At 51.8% G+C, this 26,104-nt stretch overlaps 10 protein-coding genes across 10 annotated transcripts; 6 read left to right on the top strand and 4 right to left on the bottom strand.

Annotated features, from left to right (window-relative positions):
- Positions 1 to 2,172: 2,172 nt before the first annotated feature.
- CONPUDRAFT_82321 (uncharacterized protein) lies at positions 2,173 to 5,400 on the bottom strand. The gene is made up of 21 exons (XM_007770514.1): positions 5,315 to 5,400; positions 5,201 to 5,257; positions 4,981 to 5,144; positions 4,780 to 4,924; positions 4,669 to 4,731; positions 4,602 to 4,613; positions 4,510 to 4,554; positions 4,382 to 4,464; positions 4,253 to 4,331; positions 4,190 to 4,196; positions 3,908 to 4,137; positions 3,754 to 3,856; positions 3,623 to 3,705; positions 3,464 to 3,557; positions 3,328 to 3,404; positions 3,197 to 3,277; positions 3,039 to 3,147; positions 2,855 to 2,989; positions 2,656 to 2,808; positions 2,477 to 2,593; positions 2,173 to 2,416 (listed from the first exon to the last, which is right to left on the bottom strand). The coding sequence occupies exons 1-21, from the start codon at positions 5,351 to 5,353 to the stop codon at positions 2,331 to 2,333; spliced, it is 1,962 nt and encodes a 653-aa protein (XP_007768704.1). The 5' UTR covers positions 5,354 to 5,400; the 3' UTR covers positions 2,173 to 2,330.
- Positions 5,401 to 7,309: 1,909 nt separating this feature from the next.
- On the top strand, positions 7,310 to 8,287 carry CONPUDRAFT_82319 (barwin-like endoglucanase). Its single transcript, XM_007770513.1, has 4 exons — positions 7,310 to 7,504; positions 7,556 to 7,666; positions 7,722 to 7,809; positions 7,868 to 8,287. The coding sequence occupies exons 1-4, from the start codon at positions 7,394 to 7,396 to the stop codon at positions 7,942 to 7,944; spliced, it is 387 nt and encodes a 128-aa protein (XP_007768703.1). The 5' UTR covers positions 7,310 to 7,393; the 3' UTR covers positions 7,945 to 8,287.
- A 1,730-nt stretch (positions 8,288 to 10,017) lies between these two features.
- On the top strand, positions 10,018 to 10,525 carry CONPUDRAFT_82318 (uncharacterized protein). The gene has a single exon (XM_007770512.1). It carries the CDS (start codon positions 10,028 to 10,030, stop codon positions 10,415 to 10,417), a length of 390 nt encoding a protein of 129 aa, XP_007768702.1. The 5' UTR covers positions 10,018 to 10,027; the 3' UTR covers positions 10,418 to 10,525.
- Positions 10,526 to 10,777: 252 nt separating this feature from the next.
- On the top strand, positions 10,778 to 13,169 carry CONPUDRAFT_104658 (PLP-dependent transferase). Its single transcript, XM_007770511.1, has 6 exons — positions 10,778 to 11,148; positions 11,202 to 11,296; positions 11,370 to 11,503; positions 11,560 to 12,364; positions 12,424 to 12,841; positions 12,905 to 13,169. Exons 1-6 carry the CDS (start codon positions 11,098 to 11,100, stop codon positions 13,019 to 13,021), a joined length of 1,620 nt encoding a protein of 539 aa, XP_007768701.1. The 5' UTR covers positions 10,778 to 11,097; the 3' UTR covers positions 13,022 to 13,169.
- On the bottom strand, positions 13,164 to 14,777 carry CONPUDRAFT_73091 (Metallo-dependent hydrolase; the record flags this gene model as incomplete). Its single annotated transcript, XM_007770124.1, has 4 exons — positions 13,164 to 13,400; positions 13,458 to 14,150; positions 14,177 to 14,384; positions 14,578 to 14,777. The coding sequence occupies 4 exons, from the start codon at positions 14,775 to 14,777 to the stop codon at positions 13,164 to 13,166; spliced, it is 1,338 nt and encodes a 445-aa protein (XP_007768314.1).
- A 165-nt stretch (positions 14,778 to 14,942) lies between these two features.
- Positions 14,943 to 17,788, top strand: CONPUDRAFT_124412 (amp dependent CoA ligase). Its single transcript, XM_007770510.1, has 16 exons — positions 14,943 to 15,227; positions 15,282 to 15,336; positions 15,390 to 15,431; positions 15,484 to 15,532; positions 15,583 to 15,892; positions 15,953 to 16,079; positions 16,134 to 16,148; positions 16,199 to 16,221; positions 16,277 to 16,300; positions 16,359 to 16,438; positions 16,490 to 16,523; positions 16,581 to 16,710; positions 16,769 to 16,970; positions 17,021 to 17,114; positions 17,177 to 17,392; positions 17,454 to 17,788. The coding sequence occupies exons 1-16, from the start codon at positions 15,066 to 15,068 to the stop codon at positions 17,604 to 17,606; spliced, it is 1,716 nt and encodes a 571-aa protein (XP_007768700.1). The 5' UTR covers positions 14,943 to 15,065; the 3' UTR covers positions 17,607 to 17,788.
- Positions 17,789 to 17,855: 67 nt separating this feature from the next.
- CONPUDRAFT_153884 (uncharacterized protein) lies at positions 17,856 to 18,869 on the bottom strand (the record flags this gene model as incomplete). The annotated part of the gene is made up of 5 exons (XM_007770509.1): positions 17,856 to 18,207; positions 18,263 to 18,473; positions 18,533 to 18,617; positions 18,671 to 18,679; positions 18,750 to 18,869. 5 exons carry the CDS (start codon positions 18,867 to 18,869, stop codon positions 17,856 to 17,858), a joined length of 777 nt encoding a protein of 258 aa, XP_007768699.1.
- A 216-nt stretch (positions 18,870 to 19,085) lies between these two features.
- On the top strand, positions 19,086 to 20,239 carry CONPUDRAFT_137333 (uncharacterized protein; the record flags this gene model as incomplete). Its single annotated transcript, XM_007770508.1, has 2 exons — positions 19,086 to 19,538; positions 19,709 to 20,239. 2 exons carry the CDS (start codon positions 19,086 to 19,088, stop codon positions 20,051 to 20,053), a joined length of 798 nt encoding a protein of 265 aa, XP_007768698.1. The 3' UTR covers positions 20,054 to 20,239.
- A 385-nt stretch (positions 20,240 to 20,624) lies between these two features.
- On the top strand, positions 20,625 to 23,293 carry CONPUDRAFT_124404 (amp dependent CoA ligase; the record flags this gene model as incomplete). Its single annotated transcript, XM_007770507.1, has 16 exons — positions 20,625 to 20,786; positions 20,834 to 20,902; positions 21,090 to 21,148; positions 21,198 to 21,507; positions 21,566 to 21,692; positions 21,748 to 21,762; positions 21,827 to 21,849; positions 21,909 to 21,932; positions 21,988 to 22,067; positions 22,109 to 22,160; positions 22,223 to 22,352; positions 22,406 to 22,607; positions 22,660 to 22,683; positions 22,737 to 22,806; positions 22,859 to 23,074; positions 23,141 to 23,293. 16 exons carry the CDS (start codon positions 20,625 to 20,627, stop codon positions 23,291 to 23,293), a joined length of 1,716 nt encoding a protein of 571 aa, XP_007768697.1.
- Positions 23,270 to 26,056, bottom strand: CONPUDRAFT_165502 (amp dependent CoA ligase). Its single transcript, XM_007770506.1, has 18 exons — positions 25,862 to 26,056; positions 25,743 to 25,797; positions 25,670 to 25,684; positions 25,593 to 25,619; positions 25,492 to 25,540; positions 25,135 to 25,444; positions 24,945 to 25,071; positions 24,880 to 24,894; positions 24,813 to 24,832; positions 24,727 to 24,750; positions 24,589 to 24,668; positions 24,503 to 24,536; positions 24,314 to 24,443; positions 24,058 to 24,259; positions 23,975 to 23,998; positions 23,850 to 23,919; positions 23,586 to 23,801; positions 23,270 to 23,533 (listed from the first exon to the last, which is right to left on the bottom strand). The coding sequence occupies exons 1-18, from the start codon at positions 26,021 to 26,023 to the stop codon at positions 23,390 to 23,392; spliced, it is 1,704 nt and encodes a 567-aa protein (XP_007768696.1). The 5' UTR covers positions 26,024 to 26,056; the 3' UTR covers positions 23,270 to 23,389.
- Between the last annotated feature and the right edge of the window lie 48 nt (positions 26,057 to 26,104).

Raw genomic sequence — 26,104 nt, 5'->3', positions numbered from 1 at the left:
TGCTCGTGCTCGTGCCACCGTTGTCGATGCTCATAAGGAAAGTAAGGCAACCGTCTTGAGTGTAAGAGATTACAGTACATCAAAAGGAGTCTTTATTTGACCCTTTTTTTACAGCTGGGAACTGTATAATAATTGATTTCAGCCAGTACGCAAAACTTGGCAAAGCACATGCCGGAACTTCCCCGACCGTAGTAACAAGAAAGGCGCTTGGTTAAATAGGTGAAATATATGAAATCTACAATAGCGGAGATACACTATTGCCGGTCAAGACTAGGACGGTGGAGTACATGATTTCTTCATTCCGCTACTTAAAATCCCAAACTCTAGAACATCGTACAACCCTTGGCAATCTCACAGCTGGCTCACTTCCTAAAGATTTGCGGGATCCGGCAGACTAGGACCAAAGCCACTGCTTGCGGGCAAGGGAATTGAGGATAAATATGGAGGAAAGCGTGTCATCAAAAAGTCTTGAAGCTATCAAAAGCACCTACCGCAAACAATGAGACTGTCCTGAGATCGCCTGGCCTGACGACCACACATCGTACCTTCTCCTGAGAAACAGCCCATATGATGCGTGCCTTACACGCATGACTCCTGTGACTCCTGAGGATTTACGCACCAGATAGTGGGCCAAGGGATATAAATGCTGGGATGTAAGGCGGGTCGCTACCCAGGAAGCGGCCTCGCAGTCATCCATCGCAATAGCGCGTCCTTCACGTCACTCGAGTAGAAGGTCAGGCACTTGGCTGCCGCGCTTTTGGATGGAAGCCAAGAAGTCGGTTCAAGAGCCAGGACCAGGAATTAACGCTCTGCAGAGCGACACTGAGGCGGGGTGAGACGGGGGAGCTGAGTACAGCGGATTAATGCAACTCACGTCCGAATTTTCTCTCCTTTTAAGCTTCGGGTTCCGCTTGCGCCCAGTTAGGCCCAGTCAGGGCATGCACCCGTTGCATGTGCAAAACGGCTGGATCCAGCTTTGAGTTACCAGCCTCATTGAGTTGTGCGGTCCACCTGCCTTGTATGGCTCGTAGAAATGAGAGTCAGCGCATCGGTTGCATAAAAAGATACGAGGCGAGGCATGGTGATGAGGTGCGATAACCTGAATAGCTAGTCATGGATGGCCCGCAGCATGCTTCCATCTTTCCAAAGCAAGCACCACGATCTTGCAACCTGTCTTCCGATCCATGCGGCAATTGCGGTGATGTGCTGGTGGCTCGTGACAAGCAGAAAAATATTCGAGAAAATTCACCGTATCGTTATCCAGTTTTCCGCAGGAGACGACCAGGGAAAAATGTGGGTCAGGCTTGAGCAGTTCGAACCCAATGCGGACATTGACTCTGCGGACTTGAATGTGAAAGATAATTACTGAGTCCGACAATAAAAACAAACCGACAGTACCGCTGACCAAACCTGATGGGGGACTACTTTCCAGGAGCATGTGCATGCGCGCGACACCATAATGAGGGTAAATTAATGGCAGCATCCTGTCATCGCTCGCTTAGCAAGGCACCCACGGATTGGTAACAGACTCTAAGTATATGCGAGCCAAAGAATAACAATTGCAGGCATGTTCCACGGTTCGTGCCCGCTGTCTTTTCTACTGCCTGTTTCCCGCAGAACAAATAGTCAGTTTATGTTATACTTCCTTTGTGAGACCGGAAATTCTCCAGAAATGGCAGCGGCGTTGCCTAAGTGCCCCGGGCATTACAGATGTGATCGGTCAGAAATGGTGCGTGACAAGCTACGTGACATCGCCCCGAGGCCGAGCGAAATTGAATTCAACATCCCCAAAAGACTCAGGCCCAAAGGTGGCCGCAGGTGATTGCCCCCTGCCTCAAAACTTTGCCGCGCTGATGTCATGAACGAGGCCAAGCTGGGAGTAGACCTACGTCCCGCGTAGGACGCGTACCTGGAACGACGTCGCATAAAGCCCCTAAAATGACGGGTTCCTAGACCGTAATGAACATAGCCTTATGCAGTGGATCTATCAGCGGGTGAGCGTTGCTTGTAAGCTGTATGCAGCGGGCGGCAAATCGCAGGGCCCCGCGCCAGAGAAAATGGGCAACACAGGGGCGACCGAGCGCCCGTCGTGGGGAATACTGAGCGGCGTACTTACATCGACGATAAAAGGGCAATCTCCGGGCAGCAAAGCGGGGATCGTGCAATCTCGCCTCCCAACCTGCTTAGAGTAGCCATTACAGAACATTGCTTTGGCCCCACCGTGAGATTACACGCAGTCAAAACGAACATGATCCATTGTCCATCTACACCACAGCACGTCCCCGATACAAGTTCGGTCACTGAACGAGCTCCACCTGAAGTCTGTGGCATTAGCTATTGATTATGGCTCGGAACACGGACCGTGGACGAACGTAATTGCTGGGGAAGATCCCTTTCTGGCCTGCCGCCGAGAAGCCTGCGATCCAGGATGGTATGTGATCGGTATAGTGAGCATGCAAGATAACCTTATGCTCACCTTCCCACCATCCAGCATCGGTACCATTTGCAGGGTCGTCGGAGAGCTCAATGACCTCACCTTCCTTGACACTGATTTCGTCAGGGCCCTGCGGAACCCAGTCATACAGGACGCGCACTGTTCAAGACATAGATTTCAAGACGATAAGATCAAAAGCATATCGTAACGATGGCGCTTACCGTATCGTGCGCGACTGGCAGGCGCCCCTCCCGGTTGTTCATCTAGAGACTCAAGGTAAGAAGCCGGAACCAAACCTTTCCCACCTGTTTGATCGGCGACCTTGACCCATCCGGAACCGTCGTCCTCCTCCAGCACATGCACGATGGCTCCATCTTACACGATGTTAGCATTGGCCGGAGCATGAGCGTCACCACGCACCTGTCACGCTCAACTCAAAAGGCGATGACGCGGAGAAGTCGAACAACATGCGCGCAGAAGCCTGAGTTTCCTTAGTGAAATTAATGAATGAAGATGGAGTCGGGATATCTCCGGGTTCAGCGTTGGTAAGGGTTTCTGTCCAAGCCATGAATGCAATGACAACAAGTACCAAACATTTACGTACCTTCGCTGGCGGACGCTTTGAGCTCTGGTTTGATCACCTTCGATGTAGTCCGCGTCAATGTCTCAGAAGCGTTGTGCTGCCCTTGAGCTTCGGTACAGTCCGCGGGTATCTGCGAGCCCATGAGATGCCAGAACAACAATTCAAGAGTCGTGACAGACCTTAAGCTCGCACTTAAAGTGCACTGCAAGACCGCACGCCGTGCACGTTTTGCCTTGCTTACTAAAACCCCACATTGATACCTAAAAGGCATGCTCGAACTTTGGTAGAATCATTTTATGTATTTACGCACCTTGCAGAAGCCACAAGGCGTCGGAATGGAAAATGATGTACTCTTGAACGAGTGGGGATACTGTCCACCCTCGTCCCCTGGCGACAATCAGCGGTCTGCACTAGTTGCGCATGTATAGTATAATGTTTACACTTACCTCCCAACGTGGAAGAGATAGCCTCGAGCTCTGTCTTTATGATACGTTCGGAACTTTCATAAAGAATTGTCTGTTGAGACGCATCGAAGTAGTTCTTGCGACAGCCAAGAGCCACCATGCTAAGCACTAGAAGACCTGTCGGCAGACGAGAGCACTTACAACAAGCGCGTCGTCAACGCTCCCCAAACTCTTGTTAGCGGTATACGCTTTCACGATTTCGCCCAACTTCTCAGACTCGTGACCTAAAAGACTGGTCAGGCGGGACCGGCGCGATCAAAACGATCTCATACGTTTACTAATTAGGATAGGTGTCAGCTCGTCGAGTTTACTGCGAGCCTTGGCTAGCTTGTTTTGAAGGAAGATTTTCGGTGCAGGCTCGGTGCTCATCTCGTCCTGCGGCCTGGGTTAGCAAAGCTGATTTTCCTCTGCTAATGCACCGCTCACCGTGTCATAATGGCTTGCGCATGGTTCGAACGTCCAATCCGCAGGGGTGTTGAATGGCCTTACGTTATGCTCGATGAAGAGCTCCTGATCCTTGCTGGGCTGAACGACTTTCAATGCATCTTCGGCCCCGACTACGTGTTTGATCAACGCATCTTGGTGATCACGCTGTATACCTTGACATTCGAGCATTATGTCCACAAGCTTCTCGACCAAGCGACTTTGGATATCCTCTATGATAACTGTCAGTTTTGATAGACAGTGGTCACTGACTCGGTTCCTCACGAAACGCCTGATACCTAGATGTTAGCTCTAGTCTATCGTAGTATTACAAACCAGTTCGCTCACATCCTCGATATTAGGAAGGTCGTTGGTAAAGAACTTCTCCTTCGCGCTGTTGGCTATCGCAGTAGAGATAATGTACATGCTTTTCGAGGACAGTCAGCCACATATACGCGCCAGGTATGACGGACCTACTTCTTGTTAGTAAGCATGTCCACTCGTTGCTCATCGAATAGTTTGGCGATTCTGTCCGCATGACGATCATCTTGCAGTTTGGCCTGCTGCTCTCAGAACAGCATTACTGAAGCCGGATAAATACCCACCTGCTTTGCGCGATAACTCTCAAGATCCGTGCAACTCTCATCGTACTGTGGGAAGGTTAGTGCTTTTGAGGTCGATGTAGATCACTGCCGACCTTCTGCTTCATCTGTTTCGCGCCAAGGTTTAGTTCAGACAGGGGGAGGAATAACGATTTGCCTGACCTTGATTCGATCAGCATAAAGCGAGTCTCTATCTGAGAGGAGCCTCTGATAGAATTGCATCTCCTGCTGCGAAGTCAACTCGGTGACACGGAGGTATAATTACCAGCGAACCTTGGTCTTTAATTCCACGTTGCGTTTCTCGACGAGTCTTAAAGGCTCGGTGACCTTCTGAACGAGGTTCTCTGCGAGTTTGATATGATCCTGAGCCGTGGAGGCCATAGAGGCAGTGACCTGGGTGTATGCTTGCAGTATCGTACTACTCGGTACTCGGTAATCAGGGGTGCACGGAACGGTCCAGACAAGAAAGCGAACCTCTGCTTAACATCACCATCGGTGATGGGTTTGGCGGGATGGATACCACCAACTATCGTAACCTCCCTCTTCGCTCTCCGTTCGTCCGCTTTGCGCACCAGTGTTTGCAGCTTGGACGCATACTCGCGCTCGAGCGTAGCGCGATCGCGGTATAGTTCGCGGACCTGACACGTATCCCATTAGTCACAACTTTGAGGCACTCCGAGCAAACCACACATACATCCTCCAGAAGCCCGATGTGCGCGTCAAGCGCGCTGGCTATTTGATCAACTTGATCCTGGATGTAGAGTTGTCAGCGCTCGGGGACCTGACCAAACGCGATTACACGGCGTACCGGGAGATTCTTCCCATAACTTTCTGCTGACTTCTGCATGGCGAGGTATGATTGATCTCGTGGTATGATGCGATGGTGGGTAATCTGAGCAACAGGCAACTCGTGGAACAGGACAACGGGCGAAACACATGAAACGCGGTCCGACACAGAGTGGCTTGGAATGCAGTGCTCGCCTGTGACGTGATGCACGTGCTGAGACTTGCCGGTCTGGACTCCAAATGCACAGCCACTACTTAGCGGCGGTCAACATCAAAACTCAAAAAAGCTACAAGTGTTTTGGCTACAGTTGGACAAGTACAAGGCTCGTAATCTCTGGTGACATTAGATACCCTCCAGCACCAGTAGGACTCGCCTCCAGCACCAGTGGTACTCGCTGACAGTCATTACACGGCCCGCGCAATGGCCATTGAACGTGAGTCAACACCAAGTCAACACGAGCCAATATACCAGTGGAGAAAAACGCTCAGTTGAGATGTTCAATATCACATGAAAAGCAATAATCAGGAATGTACCCTCTGCATGCATGCATACATCCTTCGTGGATCGCCTGCCTCATACTGTCGTTGGTGAGAAGGAGAAAGAGTTTTTTTTGTCCTTTGATGTTGTAAGAATGTTTGGGAGTGAGGGTGGCCAATAATACGATTCGGACCTCGCCCGAAGGCGATACACGAAGAGACAGTTCACTGAACACCCGGCGTGTGCGGAACGTGTCCCCCCAACGTCAATATATGTGCCCTTGATAAGAACTCAGCCCTTTGCATGTTCAGGTAGTTCATGCGAATTTTGGGGATACGCTGCTTAGACGCACTGAGTCGGATCCATGGATCAGCATGGATCGAAGAGGAAGGAAGTGTATTGAAACGGAGAAAATGGACAGAATATGTGTGAACCGCGCGAGAGAGGGTGATTATAAAGAGGCTTTGATCGCCCGTTCTTGACAGCGGCGGCTGATCGCGGAGGTGCCGTGTATTATTCAAGGCACAAATAAGCTAATAGCAACGGGATCAAACCTGATCAGACCACAAAATCTTGCACCTTGAGCCAAAGCGAGTAATGTGAGCCTTCGAGACCAATCGATCGAGCATGCGTTCGAGTCATCGATCGAGGGCGACGGTGAGATATATGAAGCGCTAGAACTTAGAAGCCACTGCGGATCGAAGTGGAATCAATGCATGTGCTTGGACCGGGACAGTGGCCGGGACGTCGACGGAGACATTGCTCGAGGCGAGTGTACAAGAGATCTAGACTTTACCTTCCATTGCTGCAAATTTCAAGGGTCCGTACAAAAGCGGAAGCGGAAATGTTCCTGAAGTTGATCGTGCGCATTTGTCTCCGTAGGCATATTGCCCTGATTGACACTGGCCCGAGAGTCTAAGACAGTCTAAGACCGTGATTCTGACAACGTGAACAAGGGCTGGTAAGAGGGAGGAAGTAATAGGCCCAGACGTTGCGCACAAAGGCATAGCTTTGGATGTGGAACCTCCCTTTAGGGAGTGCCTAGCATGAAATTCAGTCGGCGCGAGCTCCGAGGCCCGTGTGGCACGCGTGGCCGGCTTCATTAAGCCACCGCGGGTGCGCACCGGAGACGCGACTCGGAAGGTAAGTTTCAATTTTTGTCTTGTCGTAATCTGACCGTCTTGTTGGAACCGCCCTTCGTTGTCCTCTGATTCAACCTTCCTCATTGTCCGTGCGTGTTGTTCACGTGTTTTAGGTAACCTGTGCGGTATTCATCTCCGTCAATTGTTGTTTGTCTGCTCAAGGGCTTTGCCGATCCACGTACGGAGAAATCTCGAAGCTGAGGTCAAGGCAACCGCAACCCTCTTTTTGACAGTTGCGCCGTCGCGTCACTTCCGGCAATGCAGGGTGGACGTTGTTCTCTCCCTAAAACGCGTAGTTGGTCCCGCACCATGTGCAGGGCTGAGGTAAGAGACAAATGAGCCGCCCAACCAAAGGTATAAAAGAGAGTGGTTTTCGACGATTTTATATTGTGCCCCTCACAGTCAAGTTCTCTTCACGCACATCTTGAGCTCCCAACCTTCTCCGAGCCGTTCATAACCTCTAAGCACTGTTTACTTCATAATGGCCAACATCAGCCTCTTCATCCTCTCTTTGCTCGCCTCGTTGCTCCTGGTGCTCGCTGTCCCATTGCCCAACAATGTTGAACTTAACAAGCGCGATTACTGGGGACAGGTATGTGCATTGCTTTACTCAAGTGTTCATCTCATCTGACGTACCGCTCAGGGAACCTGGTTTAACGTGGGGGAAGGTGCCTGCGGAGACTGGAATCAGAACAGCGACTCAATCGTTGCTATCTCCTCGGACATCTATGGCGATGGAGGAAGCTGCAACCAGGTAAGCGCTTTGTTTTGTATTGAACGCTTGTAGTGGTGTTTACGTTGTCTTTAAGTGGGTGGAAGTCACCAACACTCAGACCGGTGCGTCTGCTTGGGGACAGATCCGTGACGAATGCCCATCTTGCGACTCTGGTAGCCTTGGTGAGTAAACTTCCCGCATGACTTTCTAAGCAGGGAGCTAATGCGACTTTTGTCACAGACATGTCGCCAGGACTGTTTCAGAAGCTCGGCGATCTCAGCACGGGTGTTCTCCAGATCCAGTGGAACTTCTCATAAAGAACAAGGACCGGTCGTCCTAAGAGCGATCTACACCCACAAATCAGCTGCCCGCCTTTTGCTTTCTTTTAATTTATTGGGCTAGACGGAGACTAAATCTGCATAGAAGATAGACCATAGAAGACACACGACTATAGAAGTATCACCGCGCTGTATCATTTCACTCACGTTGTCCCTTTTACGCTTTCATGGCACCATTGTGCATCACTAGAGTTGCGGGTGTCGGCTCCGGAAGTCGGTTCACGCGTCACTTGTTGTTTTAACACGTAATGTTCTTTTACCACATTGTAGTGCCTAGACTTGTTTCAAATAACGCTTGCAATGAAGTAACTATTGTTTGTTTTACTTGTGCCAGTGCCTGAGAGCGACGCTACGCGCATAAGGAGTTGCATTCATACTTAACGGACTGCCGCTCACATTCGGCTCGCATCCTGCCTTAAGCTCATTGTCCAAGTGCCTTGGCGCATTTAGTCCAAAGCGCGCGCCTAATCACGACATGCATGACGCGTCGGCGCTAGTCAGCTGGACACAAAAGGCCTGTCTCCGCTCTCACGCCCCTTCTTTGCATACACCAGTACTGATATCGACACGGTGAGTGACGCACCTCAGTTTACAGAGGCACCCTTGACGCAAACCTTGACGTAAAACCATCCGCATAGCTGCCTGTAACTCTCACATCGTAAAGCGCTTCTCACCCCGTTTCAAGTTGAATATGGGTTCCGAGGCGCAGCGGGCAGAAGCAAAAGGTCCTCGTCCACCTTCGAGCCCCGCGCTTCCTCCCATCCTCTCTTTACCCGATGAAGTGTTATCCGTGATATTCGCCTTCTACGCCGAGGCTTGTCTCACTGTAGGAGTCGATCCCCAAATCTACCCATTCTTTCCAGCGACCCCTCCCGAAAGATCGACGTGGAAAGTGTCACACTCTTGTAATGCAGAATGCAGGCTCCAGTGGATCAGGGTGATGTGCGTATGCCGACGCTGGCGCGCCATTATTCTGTCGGATCCGGGTCTTTGGACTACGCCCAACTTCTCTATCAGCGATATATGCGCTCGCAAGATGCTTAGGCGCTCCAGGAACATGCCTCTTAATGTGCTCCGACTCACAGGGAGTGATTGTCGGCAATGGAGAGTTTTGGGAGGGTTCCAATGGTTTGCACGTTGTAAAGAGCTGCGCTTCAGCGCAACCCATATCTCACAACTCGAGCCATTGCTGGCCGAGATGAGGGATCAGCCAGCCTCGTCATTGGAGGTCCTAACCATCGTGAATCGACGCGTGGGCGGCTTCGAGACGATACCGGCGCATTGGATGAAGACAGCGACGCGGTTGAAGACGCTCGGTCTCAGAGGGTGCGGCTTGCCGTCGTGGGCTCCAGCACCTTGCTTTGACAACTTGACACTACTTGCAATTGACGGAGGATCTCATTGCCAACCCACTCTCCCACAGCTCGTCGCTATCCTTCGAAGGACAACTCACATTCGCATACTGCTGCTCGAATGTTTAACCAATATTGACGATCAGTACACCGCCTCTCCGCCTTGCGATATCGTCTGTTTGCCTCACCTCATGGTAATGTCGTTAAGTGGCCGCGGCTCTCAATGCTTTAACTTGTGGAATCATCTCTCCGTACCAACGTCGGCTTCTCTTAGATTTTCAAGCAGAGGGAGAGATACAAGCAGTGATATTATCGAGGCTTTGCCAACCTGTTTAGCACCCCACTTTCATTCAAAAGCCATTGATTCTTCACACTCAAGCATTCCGAATGCGATATATCCCGAACGAACGCTAGACTTGTCCAAGTGCCCATCGTTCCTGCCTTGGTTCCAACCGTTTTCGCCCAGCGTCCAGGCTTCTGTATCCTCTCGGAAACCGCGTGAGCACGAAGCCAACTTCAAAGTGGAGGTCGAGTTGGACCTTCGCTGGCAATATGTCGATCCTCTGGACTTATCTCATGTTATCGGTGTCATCGGCGCCACTGTTGGCGTGACAAGCATCAAACACCTAAACATACAGGATACGATGTTCAAGGAGCAGGTGCACTGGGAGCGTCTGTGGCATACCTTCCCGGAAGCCCAGACCTTGTCTATGGCAACCAAATCAACAGAAACCTTCAGATCAGCGGAATCCTGCACTGCTGCCTGGGTATGTTCTCTTGAACCACATCTCGACCTTCGTGATCGCAGTGATGCCCGTAGCGTACTACAGACAGCCGACTGCCCGTTGCCGAATCTTGAGGAGCTCAGCGTTGCCAACATAAAGTTCTCCGACGGCGGCGGGTCGTCAACTCCGTCGCTTCCTCCAGTGGACATTACCTTCAGACTATTGCGTCGATGTCTCGCCATTCGGAGGGCAGTCTGTGGTCGGAGACTGGCCAAGCTGACGTTTGAGAAGTGCTCTGGCCACATCAACCGGGACCAAGCAAGGGTGCTTGTAGAGGAAGGTTCCGTGGCGATTGTGATATTCAATGAGGTATAAAAAGGCCAACAGTGCGAAGCAGAGGTTGGGAACATAGAACTGCTCCCATGTAACATTAGATGCGTAGTCCTTAGTATGGCATGGCCAAGGCCGCCCCTCAACACCGCCGCTGCTGACGACATTGTAACAAGGTTTGATCAATTAATGTGTTCGTTTATTTAATCCTGAGCGTGGCGGTATACAGTATGCCACACGAACTTTGGTAAGGTTGAACAGTGGTTTCATCTCCTCGAGGCATCTAATCGACTTCGAGGGTAGGAAGATATCTGGACAGTATCACGTTCAGTACAGCTTTTTTCGATGCGAAATCGTGGTATCACTCCAAACTTTGTAGGACGAGCCTCAGCGGGACTACACTTGAAAACATCAAGACATCAAGTTATCGTGGTCTCTAAACGTTCCAAGCTCCGGAGCCTCGTTGTAGACAAGGGACTGATTCGCACTGTTATCGTGCGGGTCTCGAATCTCGCTTTGGTTTTATTTTAGCCTCGTGCTGTGATTTTCGGAGATAATGGGGCTGAAGTATGCCTAAAGTCGACGATGACGGGCGCACGGTCTGCATCGACGGCGTACAGGCAGGCAGCTTCTTAAGCGAACAGCGCCCACTACATATGTCATCCGCAGATTGGCTTTTCGGACCTCCATCCCTCTCCAACTTCTCTGTATGAGTCTTTGACGTTATGCCTTCCAACAGCGTACTCGGACAGACCATCCCGCCAGGCGATGTCCACGTACGTGTCTTGATGACGTCTACGCGTTGGATGCCTCACGCGGTGGATAACAGGCCGTCAGTGTTTCTCTACCATCGTGGGAGGCGACTTTGGGATGGGCGAGCAGGAACCCTGTGGTGCTCAAGCAGATGAACAACGGATACCCAAGGTGCGTTGCTGTAGCCGTGTTGAAACGTTTGCTTGTGATGGCCAACATGCTAAGACGCGCTCTGACTCTGCAGGTTCTTTGTACATCACCTCGTCACTAAACTCAGCCGCGTTATCGTCGATAAGTTTGGAGAGAGCAGTCAGGAAGCGCTCGTGTTCCCCACGCACGACATAGCGGAGCGGTGTCAGGCTTATCTTCACGACCATGGTGCGTCTTAGTCTGGCGTTGAGTCCCGCGCCCCCTCACGATCTCCGTTGGTGCAGCCCGGGACAGTTCAGTACGGGTAGTCTGTGTCTCTGCTAAACTGGCGGACGGGGACAAGGAGTCGCATACAATCCCGTGGACAAACCTGCATGCCGTTTCATTCCACCCCGATAACGTCAAAGTTGCGCGACAGTTCTGGCAGCACACCGGAGAGGGCGTTTCCAGCCGTCAGGCGGAATACTGTCTACGAATCGCCGACTCTTTTGTTCAAGACTGCGCTTCTCATGTCTGCACCGTCTCCTCATCAAACGTGCCCCTATCTATAATTGCACCCGTCTCAAGCGACGCGACGGCCGAGAAAGAGAACATCCGCAAACGCATCGCGGGGCTCATCTCTGTTGAGGACAATCCCGTAACGACGCATGACGTATTTCTTTACTGCTCGGGCATGATGGCCATCTCAGACCTCTATCGCGCTCTCATTCATAGCGGGCCGTACGCGAAGGGCAAGTTCGTCGCGTATGGGTTCCTGTACGTTGACTCGTTCAAGATCATGGACCGCTTTGCGCCCAAAGACGCGATTCTGTACGGCCATGCAAGCACGGAGGAGCTCGACGACCTTGAGACGCGCCTTGAGGGCGGCGAGAAGGTGACGGCGGTGTTCTGCGAGGTGCCAGGGAACCCGCTGCTTATCACGCCGGATATGGAGCGGCTCCGGGCGCTCGCGGATAAGTATGAGTTTGTCCTCGTGTGCGATGACACGGTAGGCACATTCGTGAACGTGAATGTGCTACCATACGTAGATGTCGTAGTGACGAGCTTGACGAAGCTCTTCAGCGGCACGTGTAACGTGATGGGCGGGAGGTAAGCGCTGGCTACCCCATCTTGGGACCTGAAACTTAGTGTTGACGTCCTTTTATTAGTGTTGTCGTCAACCCGAAGTCAAAACACCACGACCGCGTCCATGACTCCTTGACGCACCTCCACAGAGACATCTATTTCCCACTCGATGCTGAGCAGATGTGGAAGAACTCTGACAATTTCCACGAACGCGTGCAGGCAACCAACAGGAACGCGCAGGCTGTTGCGGAGCGCCTTGCCACGCACCCACGGGTAGCTAAGGTGTACTACCCGTCTCTGAGTCCGACGAAGCACCTGTACGACGTGTGCCGTCGCCCTGGAGGCGGATACAGTTACCTTGTCACGATCTTATTCAAATTGCCCGCGGAGGCGGTAGCGTTTTTCGACGCATTGGACGTGGCGAGGGGGCCGAGTCTTGGAACGAACTTTTGTTTGTCGTGTCCGTACACGCTGTTTGGGCACTACAACGAGTTGGAGTGGGTGAGTCGTCTTTAGATGATCGGGGCAATGAGAACCGAGGCTAAATGTGTGTGCGTGGGGTAGGTGGCGCAGTTTGGCATTGACGAGTACCTCGTCCGCATCAGCGTGGGCGCGGAGCCTCAAGATGAGGTTATGAAGAAGATTGAGGTGGCACTGGAGGCGATGCCAAAGGTGTCCTAATTGCATGACTAATGAGGATTTCCATGGGTAACATATCTCCACCTATCGTTGTGTTATATAAGGTACTTCGCCCGTATTCCCTTCTATATTATCGCAGAGCATTCCAGCGTCGTCAATGTTATGCTTAGTATTATCTTGCTTATTACAAACCTTTGGACTTCGCGATCCACCGGACGGCCTTTCTATGCGCCACTAAACGCCCCTGGAAGACGACCTTTCTGTCATACGACGGACTGAGGACGGCAGATTGCCACCGCGCCGTCTGGGGGAGGATAACGAAGTCTGCCTTGCTGCCTTTCCGCGGCACTAGACCATCAATATTGTCTCCCTCCAATTCTGCCATGCCCACAGCTTCCTTCGCAGCGGTAGTGACTGAAGCCTAGAATCAATACAAAGGAAGAATCAGGATCGCTCAATGAGGGGCAGGGCTTGTTACCAGTAGCATTCTCCAGTCGTCCTCCCTACCTGCTTGGTACAGGCCCACGGTCCACGATATAAGGGACAGAGGATCAAGCGACCCGTGTGGTGTGAACCCATTCTCGATATTGTTGGCATCCAAAGCAACCTGAATTTGGTGTTCCCTCCAAAGTCGAGGGGCGTCAAGCGTACGATCGCCCAGAGAAGGGCCGCCACCCTCGCTTGATCGGCCCATCATGTATATGTCGCTGGGTGGGAGACCCACGATGTGTAGTGGCAGTTCTTGCATATATGTTCGTAAGCGGCGTAACTCATCCTTGTTAAGAAGCGCAAGGCGCGTTGCGTGGCCAAGTGTCACTACCTTGGAGGCGTTGTTTGCTTTGGTCCACCCCATAGAGTACATCTCATCCGCGACGCGCCAGATCATAGGCTCTAACGCGGGATCAAGGTTGTAGTCGAGGTGGAAGTCAACATGAAGGTTGTGTTTCCTGGCCAGAGCGAATATTCGCGAGATGTTCTCTAGCGCATGTGCTTCAGACGTTTCCACCCAGGGGGCTGATCCAACGACGGACACGCCTGGGCGCGTCAAAGACTCTTGGAGCAAGGTGTAATTAGCGCCGGCGTTTGACGCGTCGGCACTCTCAAATAGACGCTCCTGGGCGAATGCTGCTCTTTCGTTAGCGCCCAATATCCGGGAAACAGATTGAATGCCCTACCGACAATTTGGACTTCGCATACATTTTCCCACTCTTTCTTCAGACGAAGGCCGACATCAAGACATGCAAACTGGACAGTCGTGTCAACCTCGACAAACGCTCGCATAGCAGTTACGCCGGCCTCCACGCTCTCCTGTATCACACGATCAGCACGCGCATACAAGTTGTCGACTCGCTCAGGGAAGGTTTTCTTTGCTTTCCCAGTCACATCCAACGCCTCTTTCAGGGATCTAGTGGACCAAGCATTGATAATAGGCACGCTGACTATCAGCGAGAAGGCTCTCACCCTGATACCAGAGGATCACACTGATCGAGAATGAAGCACTTGTCCAAATGAATATGTGCGTGGCATAGCCTAATGACTCCATCATCAGCATATCTCTCATCTCCTAACCCATTTGGATGAACGCGGGCCAGACGTACGAGGGCAGAAGGACGCCTCCTTCCCCGTTTATCACCTCTCCGGAGGTTGATATTTGCTCCAAGCCAGAAGATTGTATTGACAAGACGCGACCATCCTGACAATCGACGTCCCAGAGTTTGCTTGCGAGGGCGGTGTCCCTGTGGGCCAAATGTACGTTTCTGATGGTAGTCCTCTGCTCTGAAGACTGCAAGTCAGCCATTGCGTTTCCTCGGTGGGCTCAGGGACGAAAGAAAGGGGCTAACGTCTTGTAGAGATTGGGGCAATATACCCGGCAAGAGTATGTCATCTAAAACGCCCGCGGCGTGGGTCGCCGTGAGTAAGGCAAAGTAAGGCGCGTCAAGCAAGTGTTCCTTGCCGAACATGTCCGGAACACATCCGAGCATGATGTACTTAGAGCTTGTCAACTGGCCCCAGTCTGTCCTTCCTTCTCCTCATCTTTTAAGCAGGCAAGTCGCGCGCCGAGACGCAAACCAAGCCAGAAGACATCATGACAGAGTTCCACGGACAGCCATTGGGCACGCACATCCCTGACGACTTGACTATCGCCCAGTTCATTCTCGACGCGGAACATCCGATTCGTGCACAACGGCCAGCGGGTGCTCCATGGTTGATTGACGATGCATCTGGCAGGAAGGTTGGCTTTGAGGAGGTATGCTCATCATGCTAGCGCAAGGATTGCCCCTTGAACTTCGCGCATGTTCAGATACGCACCAGGACCTTTGGACTCGCGAATGCACTGAGCAGACGCTTCAACACCAGTATGTTCTCGCCCGTTCTCAGCTCAAGAGGGTCTACTGAGATTCCAATGAAGGGGAAGATGATGTAGTCTGTATCTACAGCCCCAATGACGTTGGTATGTTTCAGTCTCTTCCTTCACTTGCCCCTGACGTGCATGCGTGCCGAAGACTATCCTCCTGCTGTATGGGCTACACATAGGCTTGGAGCCATTGTCTCGTGAGTCCATCTCGATAAATTGAGGGTCTATGGAGCTCATTGCGTTTCAGCGCTGCAAACCCTGGCTACACCTTAGAGGAGCTTGTTTACCAGTTGGAGGTTGCGAAAGCTTCGGTCATCATCACTCACCCCGTCTCTGTCAAAGTCGCACTCGGCGCTGCACAACGCGTCGGTTTGCCTGCAGAGCGAGTGGTCGTGTTTGGGAGCGAGCCTGTGTCGCAGTGCACTACGGTTGACGAGCTCGTCAAGGAAGGACTCGTACATCCACCCAACTTCGCGGAGAGGAAGCTGAAGAAGGGCGAGGCCAAGACGAAACTTGCGTTTCTCAACTTCTCAAGTGGGACTACTGGCCGACCGAAGGTGAGTCATCTTCCCAATGCCGTTAAATTATGTGAATAGCTGAATCTGGATGCATCCAAGGCGGTGATGATCAGTCACTATGGGCCCATTGCGAACGTGATCCAAACCGCAGTGCACAGCGAGATACATAAGACAGATAAACCTTGGGAAGAGCGGCGGTTCAGGCCTGGTGATGTCTCTGCTGCAGGTATGTGCTCTGAGATTTTACTCCCGATGGATTGAGTCTAATGTGTTGCTTCAGCGCTTCCATTGTACCGTAGGTGTGCGTGACCGGCCATCCTTACTTGATGCTAACATGATATCAAGACATATACGGTCTTGTGGTGGTGGTGCGTATGTTTTATCTTTGAGAACATTACCTTAGTACTCACAGCCATTCGCTAGCTTCATTTCATGCTTTTCAGCGGAGTAAGCTCTGTTTAACTATTTAGTGCTTACCGTGACTCATTGGAACTATCACCCTCAGCTTTCCCTCGTCGTTGTACCTAAGTTCAACTTCAAGAACTTCTTGGATAGTATCGTAAAGTACAGAATCACCCACCTCTGGTAAGCTGCGAACCTCGCTAGCCACGACCATGGTTAACATTCACTTTGTAGTGTCGTTCCTCCCCAGGTTGTTCTTTTGTGCAAAGTTCGTACAGAGCTCTAGCGTGACCCTTTAGATGATTGTCTGCTGACAAATTATCAGCAACCCATAGTGAAGAATTACGACCTGAGTCATGTCCGTTTCATCAACTGCGGCGCGGCGCCCCTCTCAGGCGAGCTGATGATGAAGCTTGCGTCTGATTTCCCTAAGGCACATATCGGTCAAGGCTATGGTGAGTCATTTCAAGGTCATTGTGCCCTTGGCAGCGCTAAAGGCCCAAACCATCCCAGGCTTGACAGAGTCAGCGACGACTCTTTCCATGTTCTCCACTGAGACGAAGTTTGGTGTTATCAATAGCTCTGGGCGGCTGCTGCCTGGCGTTACGGCTCGGGTTGTGAGGCCGGATGGCACCAGTGCGGGTCGAAACGAGACCGGCGAGTTGTGGGTAAAAGCACCTTCTCTTGCGTTGGGGTACTTGAACAACGAAAAGGCGTATGTAGCTCTAAGCTGCCTTTTCTACAACGGAGACTGACTACTCACAGGACAAAAGAGACGTTTGGGGAAGGCTGGCTTCGTACTGGAGACGAAGTACGGATAGATGACAAAAACGAGGTGTTCATCGTTGACAGAATCAAGGTACGCAACTATAAGCTGCACTGTGCTCGGTCGTCCTGCTCACTTCATCCTTCGTTCCCCAGGAACTCATCAAGGTTCGCGGGTTCCAGGTGGCACCCGCCGAACTTGAGGGCACCCTCTTGATGCACCCAGACATTCAAGACGCATGTGTGGTGCCCGTTGCGGACGATTACAGCGGCGAGGTGCCGCTCGCATTCGTCGTTCTCCGCCCGGAGGCTACCGCCCGCGTAGCAAAGAGTCCGTCGGAGAGAGAGAAGCTCAAGGAGACGATCATCAAGGTGCGTTGTATGGGACATTCCTGTGTACTTGGCAAGTTATTGATCCTGGGATGTGGTATAGCATACAGCGGAGAATAAAGTCGCATACAAGCGGCTTGCTGGGGGTGTCGAGTTCATCGATGCGATTCCCAAGAACCCCAGCGGGAAGATTCTGCGGAGAGTGCTCCGCGAAAGAGTGAAGGAGATGTGGTCCAAGCCCAAGGCGAAGCTATAGAGATCTCTTGGTAGAGTGTTGTGGGGACGGCGCTATTTAAGCACGAGTGCACGAGTGCCTAGACGGTGTATGCTATGCACGCAGTGACTTCCACCATGTCCAGATTATCGCGGATGCCAGCTTAATGTACAACAATGTCAACATACCTTACTACACACATTACGCCACTAATGAATCAATACATTTCATGCAATTCCATCGCTGCGTAGCTAGACTTCAAGTCTTGATGACCATATTGAAGTCCTTATGTTACGAATCTGAGCTACTTGCCCACCGACCGACCCACCATCGGCACATGGCCTTGCGCACACCTAGATCATCCTTGTTGAGGCCGCTGACTGTCATCTTCCCGCGCCAGACAATACTCTTTTCGTCGGTCGTATGTTCCTCGCAGATGATGCCCGCTTCTTTCGCTGCGCGGACAAAGTTATGGCAGACCTCGGGCTTGGTGTACTTTCCAGCGGCGATGTATGCGCGTGCGGATGATGCATGGGAGAGCAGAGATGACAGCGACCGGATGAGGACGTCGTGTGACGCGTCAAAGTGGAGGAGATCTGAAAGAATGACAACGTCGTAGGCTGAAGTCGATCCCGTTAGTGCACTAGGTAGTGTTAGTTGCCGGGGCTTGCTTCTCATTGTTGGATGGCAAGACGTACAGAAGATCTTTCGCGTCTGTGCCCCATTCAAACCCCATGTACTTGACAGTACACGACGGAGAGAAAGCAGACACGTTGGTATTGACGTTGTCCCTCAAACTGGCGAGTATGGTTTCATCCGGGTAGTCGGTGACAATGGCTAAGGAGGGAGGGTTCGGCAGGGTGGCCGCCAGTAGAGACGGTAAAGCACAACCAGCTCCGAGCTCGATCACTATAGAGTGATAAGCATTCCCCATCATTTTTCGAAGAAACTGTTTAGACCTTTTTCACAGTGTAGTGAGATCTCTCCCAATTCGATCATTTCCGCCAGCAGCAGGGCTGGCGAAAACAGGTGGTCGGCGAGCAGAGTGTTCGCCTGTGCAACAGACGTTAGTGCTCAGGGCAACGAGCATATTGGCCTTTGCTAACCTTTCCTTCCTAAACATTCCAGCACAGTGATCAGGAATCAAAGCGATTGACTGCACGGAGAACTTGCCTTCGGCGCGACGCGAAGTGTCAGGGGCCCGTATTGGACGGCGCGTCCTTCGCTGATGGGTTTTTCGCCAAGGATCTCGAGCGCGTCGTGCAGGATGTCCTCGATGTCACCGGGAGGCGCAGGCGATGTCATTTTCGGTCTGAGTAGTAGTGTAGATGTTGAGATGGACCCTGAAGAAGACTCGCCATCGGAGGACAAGAGCTGACAAGAGTCGAACGGAAGGAGACGCACGTGGCAAAAGATCTCTGGGGCGCGCATTGTCGTTTTGTTTTCTCCCACTTCTCCCCGCGACTTACACTCAGTGAACTTCCACCATCACTGCGTTCTGTCATCACCCACAAGCGCATCATGTTTGCTGACTCGGTTCAACCGCCAATAGTTTCTCTATTTTCCTCGACCGGAAGCAACCCTTTGAGCCTCTTCTCAGTCCATACTGACGACGCCCTGCCCTCCGACTCGTTCGTTCATCTCCTCGACGATGCCACCTCTTTACCCAACCCACCAGAACCTGCTTCTCCGATCTCTCTGCCGCAAATGTTGTCGCATCCGAATAACTCGGAGATAGGACATGAGCTTCGGCAGACCGTCCTTCATATACAGTCCCCAACGCTACGGACGACCTCGATATGCTGCCCGCCTCATTTCGTCCCGTTGTCATCGAGCACTTCCAGGGGTGACTTGGGTCTTCGTCACGAGTGGTTGCATATGCAAGTACGGAACGTTGGGAGGGAGTGGTCTTTTGAGGTTGGGATTGTCGATTCGGCGAGGCGGTTGGGAATCATCAGGTGCTCTACATTCCAGGTATGTGTCTGTCCTATGTTACTACGCTTATGTGACGTTGTACCGTGGTATATGAACAATGCTAATGATCTCGTGAATCACGAGTAATGGTCTTACAAGTTTGAGCTTGACTGGCGAGAGATGTTTGCTGAACGCGTGGCTTCTAGAGAGAACCAAAACTTTATCTGGAGACAAGTTGCCCAACCCTTCATCTGCCCCTTGCCTTTCCGGCTGCATCGTCAAACCCGCTCACCCACTGGGCAGACATATCACTGCATCTTCCCTCCTTCATACCCCACTTTTCATTGATGTCGTTGAGGCACGTGGAGAACAACCAGGACAGTGAGGATGAAGACGAAGTCGAGACAAGGGCGCAGCAGAGGGTCCCGACGAGCGGTGCCCCTGTTCCGAGCGGTAAATACTCTCACATTGCATATGTCAGGATTTTCGCTACGTGTCGCCTCCGGAGGATATGGTTTAGCGATTCAGGCAACAAGCAGGGGCTGCCTTGGGAGTTCCAGTTATATGGACAATGACTAATGAGCACTGATAATGTGTTCAAAGGTGCATGAACATCACGATCACACGTGTAGCACACGCCGCATTGCGTCGCAAATCTAACAACGTTACTCTTGCTCGAGGCCTCAGGTGGTGGTCTGTGCGATCTGCAGGCAGGTCATCGCCAGACTGAATAGTGATGCCTTCTTCTGCTACTCTCTGGCGTCGAGGTTGAAGCTTTGAAGCACTGACTTCCTTGGAGGTTATTCCCAGGCAACGAGCGCTAACCTTTGGTAGCCACACCACCTTTGCAAAGGACTGTGCGTTCCTATCGTCCTCTCAGCGGAGCCAGGCACTCCTACCTGAGACCAGCTGACCATCGGATATCAAGAAAGAAGCGGGTCTGAACCGTGGGATGTCCACCTCTGCAGTGGTTGATGCATGTAGGCGCCACTTAAGTACGGCCCGACCGACCTGTGACCTAGTTTCAATTGCACGTCTGGGGTCGTGGTGGAGAAGCATCTCACGCCGCACACATACGACACTTGAGCTTGATGGATATATATACGGTACCCTTGCAGAGGGTGGACTGTTCCCTGCCAGCCCAGGATGACTGAGATCCATGGCCCTCCAATTAACGTACATCTACCAGATGATCTGACAATCCCCCAGTTCTTTCTTGACTCGGCGCATTCGCTGAGGCCAAAGCGCCCCTTAGGCGTTCCGTGGATGATAGACGACAAGACGGGTAGGAAGATTGGATACGAAGAGGTATGTCGAACTTCTCTAAACCTCCAAGCTACTTGAACACAGTTCAGCTCCGTGCAAGGACCCATGGACTTGCAAATGCGCTGAGCATGCGGTATGGAATTGGTGTGTACATTCAGGTTAAATCTGGGTCCAAAGGATGCAACTGATACGCCTCGTCCAGATGAAGACGAAGTTGGTATGCATACTATCGACTCTTGTTTCCCTGTATGGTTGCCAACCAAGCTGACTTGCCACAGTCGTCATTTTCAGTTTAAACCATGTTGGTGAGCCTGTCGCTATATCCGGCTCCAGACCGCTGCTGAGCACATGGCAGATTACGCTCCCGTTGTGTGGGCTATTCATAGACTGGGCGCAATTGTTTCGTAGGTCCATGTATGCGTTCTTCATATTGATGTTCGCTAAGTATATCAGCACCGCAAACCCTGCCTATACCACAGAAGAGCTCGTTTACCAGATCGAGCTTACGAAAGCGACTACCATTATTGCCCACTCCACCTCGTTGGAGGTAGCTGCCGATGCAGCACGGCAAACTGGCATACCATATGAGCGCATCGTCGTTATCGGGGACTCGCCTCTTCGTCAGTTTGCGAATGTGGATGAATTGGTCAAGGAAGGGCTAGCTGCACGTCAGCACTACGTGGAGCGCAAGTTAAGGCCAGGAGAAGGGAAGACGAAGCTGGCGTTTCTCAACTTTTCAAGTGGTACGACTGGACGACCAAAGGTCAGTACTCTCAGCCTCCGCAGAAGTATTGGTATGTGTATCCATCACCGGTCATCAGGCTGTCATGATATCCCACTACGCACCCATTGCGAACGCTATACAGCTCGCCCTTCATGCTCGGGTGGGCGATACCGACCGTCCCAGGGATAAGCAAAGGTTTAGGCCCGGTGATCTTGTATCTGCTTGTTCGTTTGTTTCTTGTGTTTCATTGTAAGGCGCTGATTGTCATGCATGCCATAGGTCTGCCATTCTACCGTGAGCAGTACCCTATTGCAGGCTATGACTGCATGACTTGTGTGAACTGATTTACTCCGTGAAGACATATATGGACTCGTCATTATCGTAAGTGTCGATAAACGATATTCATCGTGGAAGCTTCACGTTCATCAAATTTATTCTAGATACACTCCATGTTATATTGCGGCGTATGTTTCCGTTTCTTGTACGTCGCCGGACTTTCTTCTGAATTGCGATCGCTAGGTCACCCTAGTCGTTGTGCCTAAGTTCAGCTTCGTCGATTTCCTAGAGAGCGTGTCTAGGCACCGTATCACTCATCTCATGTCGGTTATCCTATGATCCCGTTTCATTCACGCTATTCCAGTCTAACAGTCCACGGTATGCTGGTTCCACCAATAGCAGTACTATTATGCAAGGTGAGCGTTCCATTCGGACTGTAACGTTTGTGGACAAGCAATGTATAAACTCGTTCATGCAGCAAGACATCGTGGCGAAGTATGATCTCAGTCACGTCCATTACATCGTATCTGGCGCCGCTCCTCTCTCAGGGGAACTGGTGGCACAGCTCGCGGATCGCTTTCCCAACGCACAGATTGGTCAGGGATATGGTACGACGGTTCCTTTGCTCATCCCTCGCATGCACGTTTTACCCCCCTTTGAGGCTTAACCGAAACGTCTACGTCCGTCTCCATGTTTTCACCTGATCGCAAGGTCGGCGTGGTGGGCAGCTCAGGGACACTGGCGCCGGGTATCACCGCACGAGTTGTGCGGCCAGACGGGAGTCTCGCGGGTGTCAACGAGCCTGGGGAGCTGTGGCTGAAATCGCCAGCTCTGGCGTTGGGATATTACAATAACCCTGAAGCGTAGGTGGACGTTGTACCTTGATGCTGAAAGCAAGGCTGACTGAGTACTCAGAACTCGCGAGACTTTCGTCGACGGGTATGCTGACCAGAGCACTTGAGTGGCTCAATTTTGACGCAGTGTTCATCTAGGTGGTTGCGCACAGGAGACGAAGTGAGAATAGACAAGGATAGGGAGATCTTCGTTCTCGATAGACTAAAGGTCCCTTGAGCATTCTTCGTGTTTGCAGTGCAAACTGATTGAACATGCGTAGGAGCTCATCAAAGTCCGCGGTTTCCAAGTTGCGCCAGCTGAACTAGAGGGCACGCTGTTGATGCACCCCGACATAGTCGATGCATGTGTCATTCCCCTGCCAGATGAGTACAATGGCGAAGTCCCCATGGCATACGTTGTCTTGCGTCCAGAGGTGGACGAGCGTGTCAGGCGTGATCCAGCGGAAGCGACCCGGGTCAAAGTAGAAATCATCCAGGTTGGTAAACAATATCCTTTAATCGCTGTGACACATATTCATCATGTTCGCTCTGATGACCTACAGCATACCGCGGAGAACAAGGTGGCGTATAAGAGGCTTGCTGGAGGTGTGGAATTTACGGATGTAATACCCAAGAATCCAAGCGGGAAGATTCTGCGTAGGGTCTTGCGAGATCGCGCGAAGGAGAAGCTGGCTGGCATGAAAGCTAAATTGTAGTCGTTCCCCGTCAGATCGACACAAGCTATTGTAAATTATTCGCACAGGCGTTGTCCAGATGTTTGCTTTGTAAGCTCTACGCACAACGTACCGAGTCTACAGCTTAGGCCGCGGCGCTTGCTTTACCTTGTCGCGGAGAACCCGTCGGAGGATCTTGCCGCTGGGATTCTTCGGTATCACATCTATGAACTCGACTCCACCGGCCAGTCGCTTGTACGCGACCTTGTCCTCAGAAGCATGCTATATGAAAGTCATCAGAAACCGGTAGGGGAACGAAGCTGATGTCCATTACCTTGATGATGCTCTCTTTGATTCTGTCGCTTTCAGTCTGACCGCTAGCGGCGCGCTTCATGGGATCGGGGCGCAAGACGACGAACGCTAACGGCACCTCCCCGCTGTACTCGTCAGGAATGCCCACAACGCAAACGTCTGCGACGTCGGGGTGCATCAAGAGTGTTCCCTCCAGCTCGGCTGGGGCCACTTGAAAGCCTCGGACTTTGATAAGTTCCTGTGGATAACGTTAGTAGCTAGAATGAAACGAGGGTGTGGTCAGAACCTTGATACGATCAAGGATGAAAATCTCGTTGTTCTCGTCCAAACTGACTTCGTCGCCGGTACGAAGCCATCTGGGTGAGATGTATCAGTTCCATTGTTGAGTTGCAGATCCAATGTATGCTTTACCCGTCTACGAATGTCTCCTTGGTTCTGAGAACGAACGGCGAAGTTAATCAGCAGATACATGGGCGACAATCCTTTGTCCTCACGCTTCAGAATTGTTCAGATAGCCCATTGCAAGGAACGGTGACTTCAGCCACAGCTCCCCAGGTTCATTGGGTCCAGCCAGGCTTCCATCAGGACGCACGACACGAGCAGCAAAGCCGGCAAAGAGCTGTCCGGAGCTGCCTATCACACCAAGCTTATGGTGTACAGAGAACATAGCAATAGTCCCGACAGCCTCTGTCATCCCTGGAAGTACGCGGATAAGAAGTGCTGACTATGGTTAAAGGGGTGAACACTGACCATAGCCTTGACCTATATGCGTAGCGGGGAAATCTCTGGCGAGCTGCATCATAAGCTCGCCTGAAAGGGGTGCTGCACCACAAGACATCATGCGGACATGGCTGAGGTCGTAGTTTTTCACTATTGGTTGCTGGGAGTGGTACAAGATCAGCAAACAGGCCTGACCGAACAAATAAGCACGAAACAAACCTTGCAAAGCAAGACCACCTGCGGAGGCACGAGTCTAACCAATGATTCGTTCAAGTGCCCCTGATCGCATTAGAAACTTGACTCACGGCAAATGGGTTATGCGGTACTTGACAACGCTATCCAAGAAGTCTTTGAAGCTAAACTTTGGTATTACGACTAGCGTCACCTACGATTGTGCATCAGTGCTTCAGTCCGCAAGCTATGGTAAAGCAGTCTCTGCTCACCCCAATGAATGCCATGGCATGCAGCTAAAAAATCCCAGGAGAAAAGTGAATCAAGGCTATCAACGCTGATAGACTCTGAAACTGACCATGCAAAGACCATATATGTCTAGAAAGCATGAGAATGGCGAGCTACTTGAGCAGAACTTCACGTACGGTAAAATGGCGTCGCTGTTGCTTCTCGTTAGCTAAGATCAACGATTCAGTCGCCCTAAACGGACCTGCAGCGAGAAGGTCTCCAGGTCTGAATCTCCACTCCTTCTGAGGTATGTCTTTCCCATTTCCCCGATTGTAGAATGCTAGCTGAAGGACCGAACCAATCACACTGTAATGATTAAGCATGACAGCCTATTGTAGCAGTCCACTCAGTCTTAAAGCCGAAGGTAAGATGCTAGGAAGGAGCTCCTTTACCTTAGGTTTTCCTGTCGTCCCACTGGAGAAGTTCAGAAAAGCAAGCTTCTGCTTTGCCTCTCCCCGTCTCAGCCTTCTCTCAACAAAGCCTGGCGGATGTGCTAGACCTTCATCCACAAGTGCATCCACGGTCACAAGTTGTAGCAGAGGTGCGTTCCCGAACAGCACGACGCGCTCGGCAGGTAAGCCCGAGCGACGTGCCGCCTCAAGAGCAACGTTGACGCTAGCCTGGTGAGTGATTATGACCGAGGCTTTGGCAACCTCAAGTTGGTACAAGAGCTCGTTGGCGGAGTAGCCAGGATTGGCGGCTCTGCGCAATTAAGCAGGTAAGCCGTTGGAGGTGTGTGCAAGACTTACGATACGACTGCCCCGAGTCGGTGCGCGGCCCAAATTGCAGAGGCGTAGTCTTTGTCTCGTTCAGCAAGAAAAAGAAGAGTGAGGATCCGCAAGTGACATACCGACATGATTTGGACTGTAGATGAGGACTATGACACATCAGCACGTTAGCACTCGGGAGAGCACCAGGAAACCGTACTGAGGTCATCTTCCTCTACACGCTTCGTTTAGCAAATTGTAGCGATTGTTCGAGTCTAGCGAATGAGGCGTACTGATTCCGAACCGCATGCTCAGCGCGTTTGCGAGGCCAAACGTCCTTGCTCGTACCTACATCGTCCCTCGAGCTTTAGCTGCGGTGCGTTGCCAAAGCATCTCGTGAAAACGTTCACACCTCCTCAAAGCCAACCTTCCTCCCCGCGCTGTCGTCGATCATCCACGGCACGCTGAGAGGGCGATGCGGCCGTATGGCATGTTGCGCGTCGAGCAAGAACTGCGCGACTGTGAGGTCGTCTGGGATGTGGACGTCGAGATGCGGACCATGGAACTCGGTCATGGTTTAGTCGTTTGGCGTGGATTTGGCGCGGACTCGTCTGTGGGGACGAAAGAGAGAACGGCCGGGGTGGGAGCTAATTAT

The sequence above is a fragment of the Coniophora puteana genome (assembly GCF_000271625.1).
Source record: "Coniophora puteana RWD-64-598 SS2 unplaced genomic scaffold CONPUscaffold_6, whole genome shotgun sequence".
NCBI lineage: Eukaryota > Fungi > Basidiomycota > Agaricomycetes > Boletales > Coniophoraceae > Coniophora > Coniophora puteana.
Note: the sequence above shows the minus strand (reverse complement) of the source record. Positions and strands in the feature narration are given on the sequence as shown.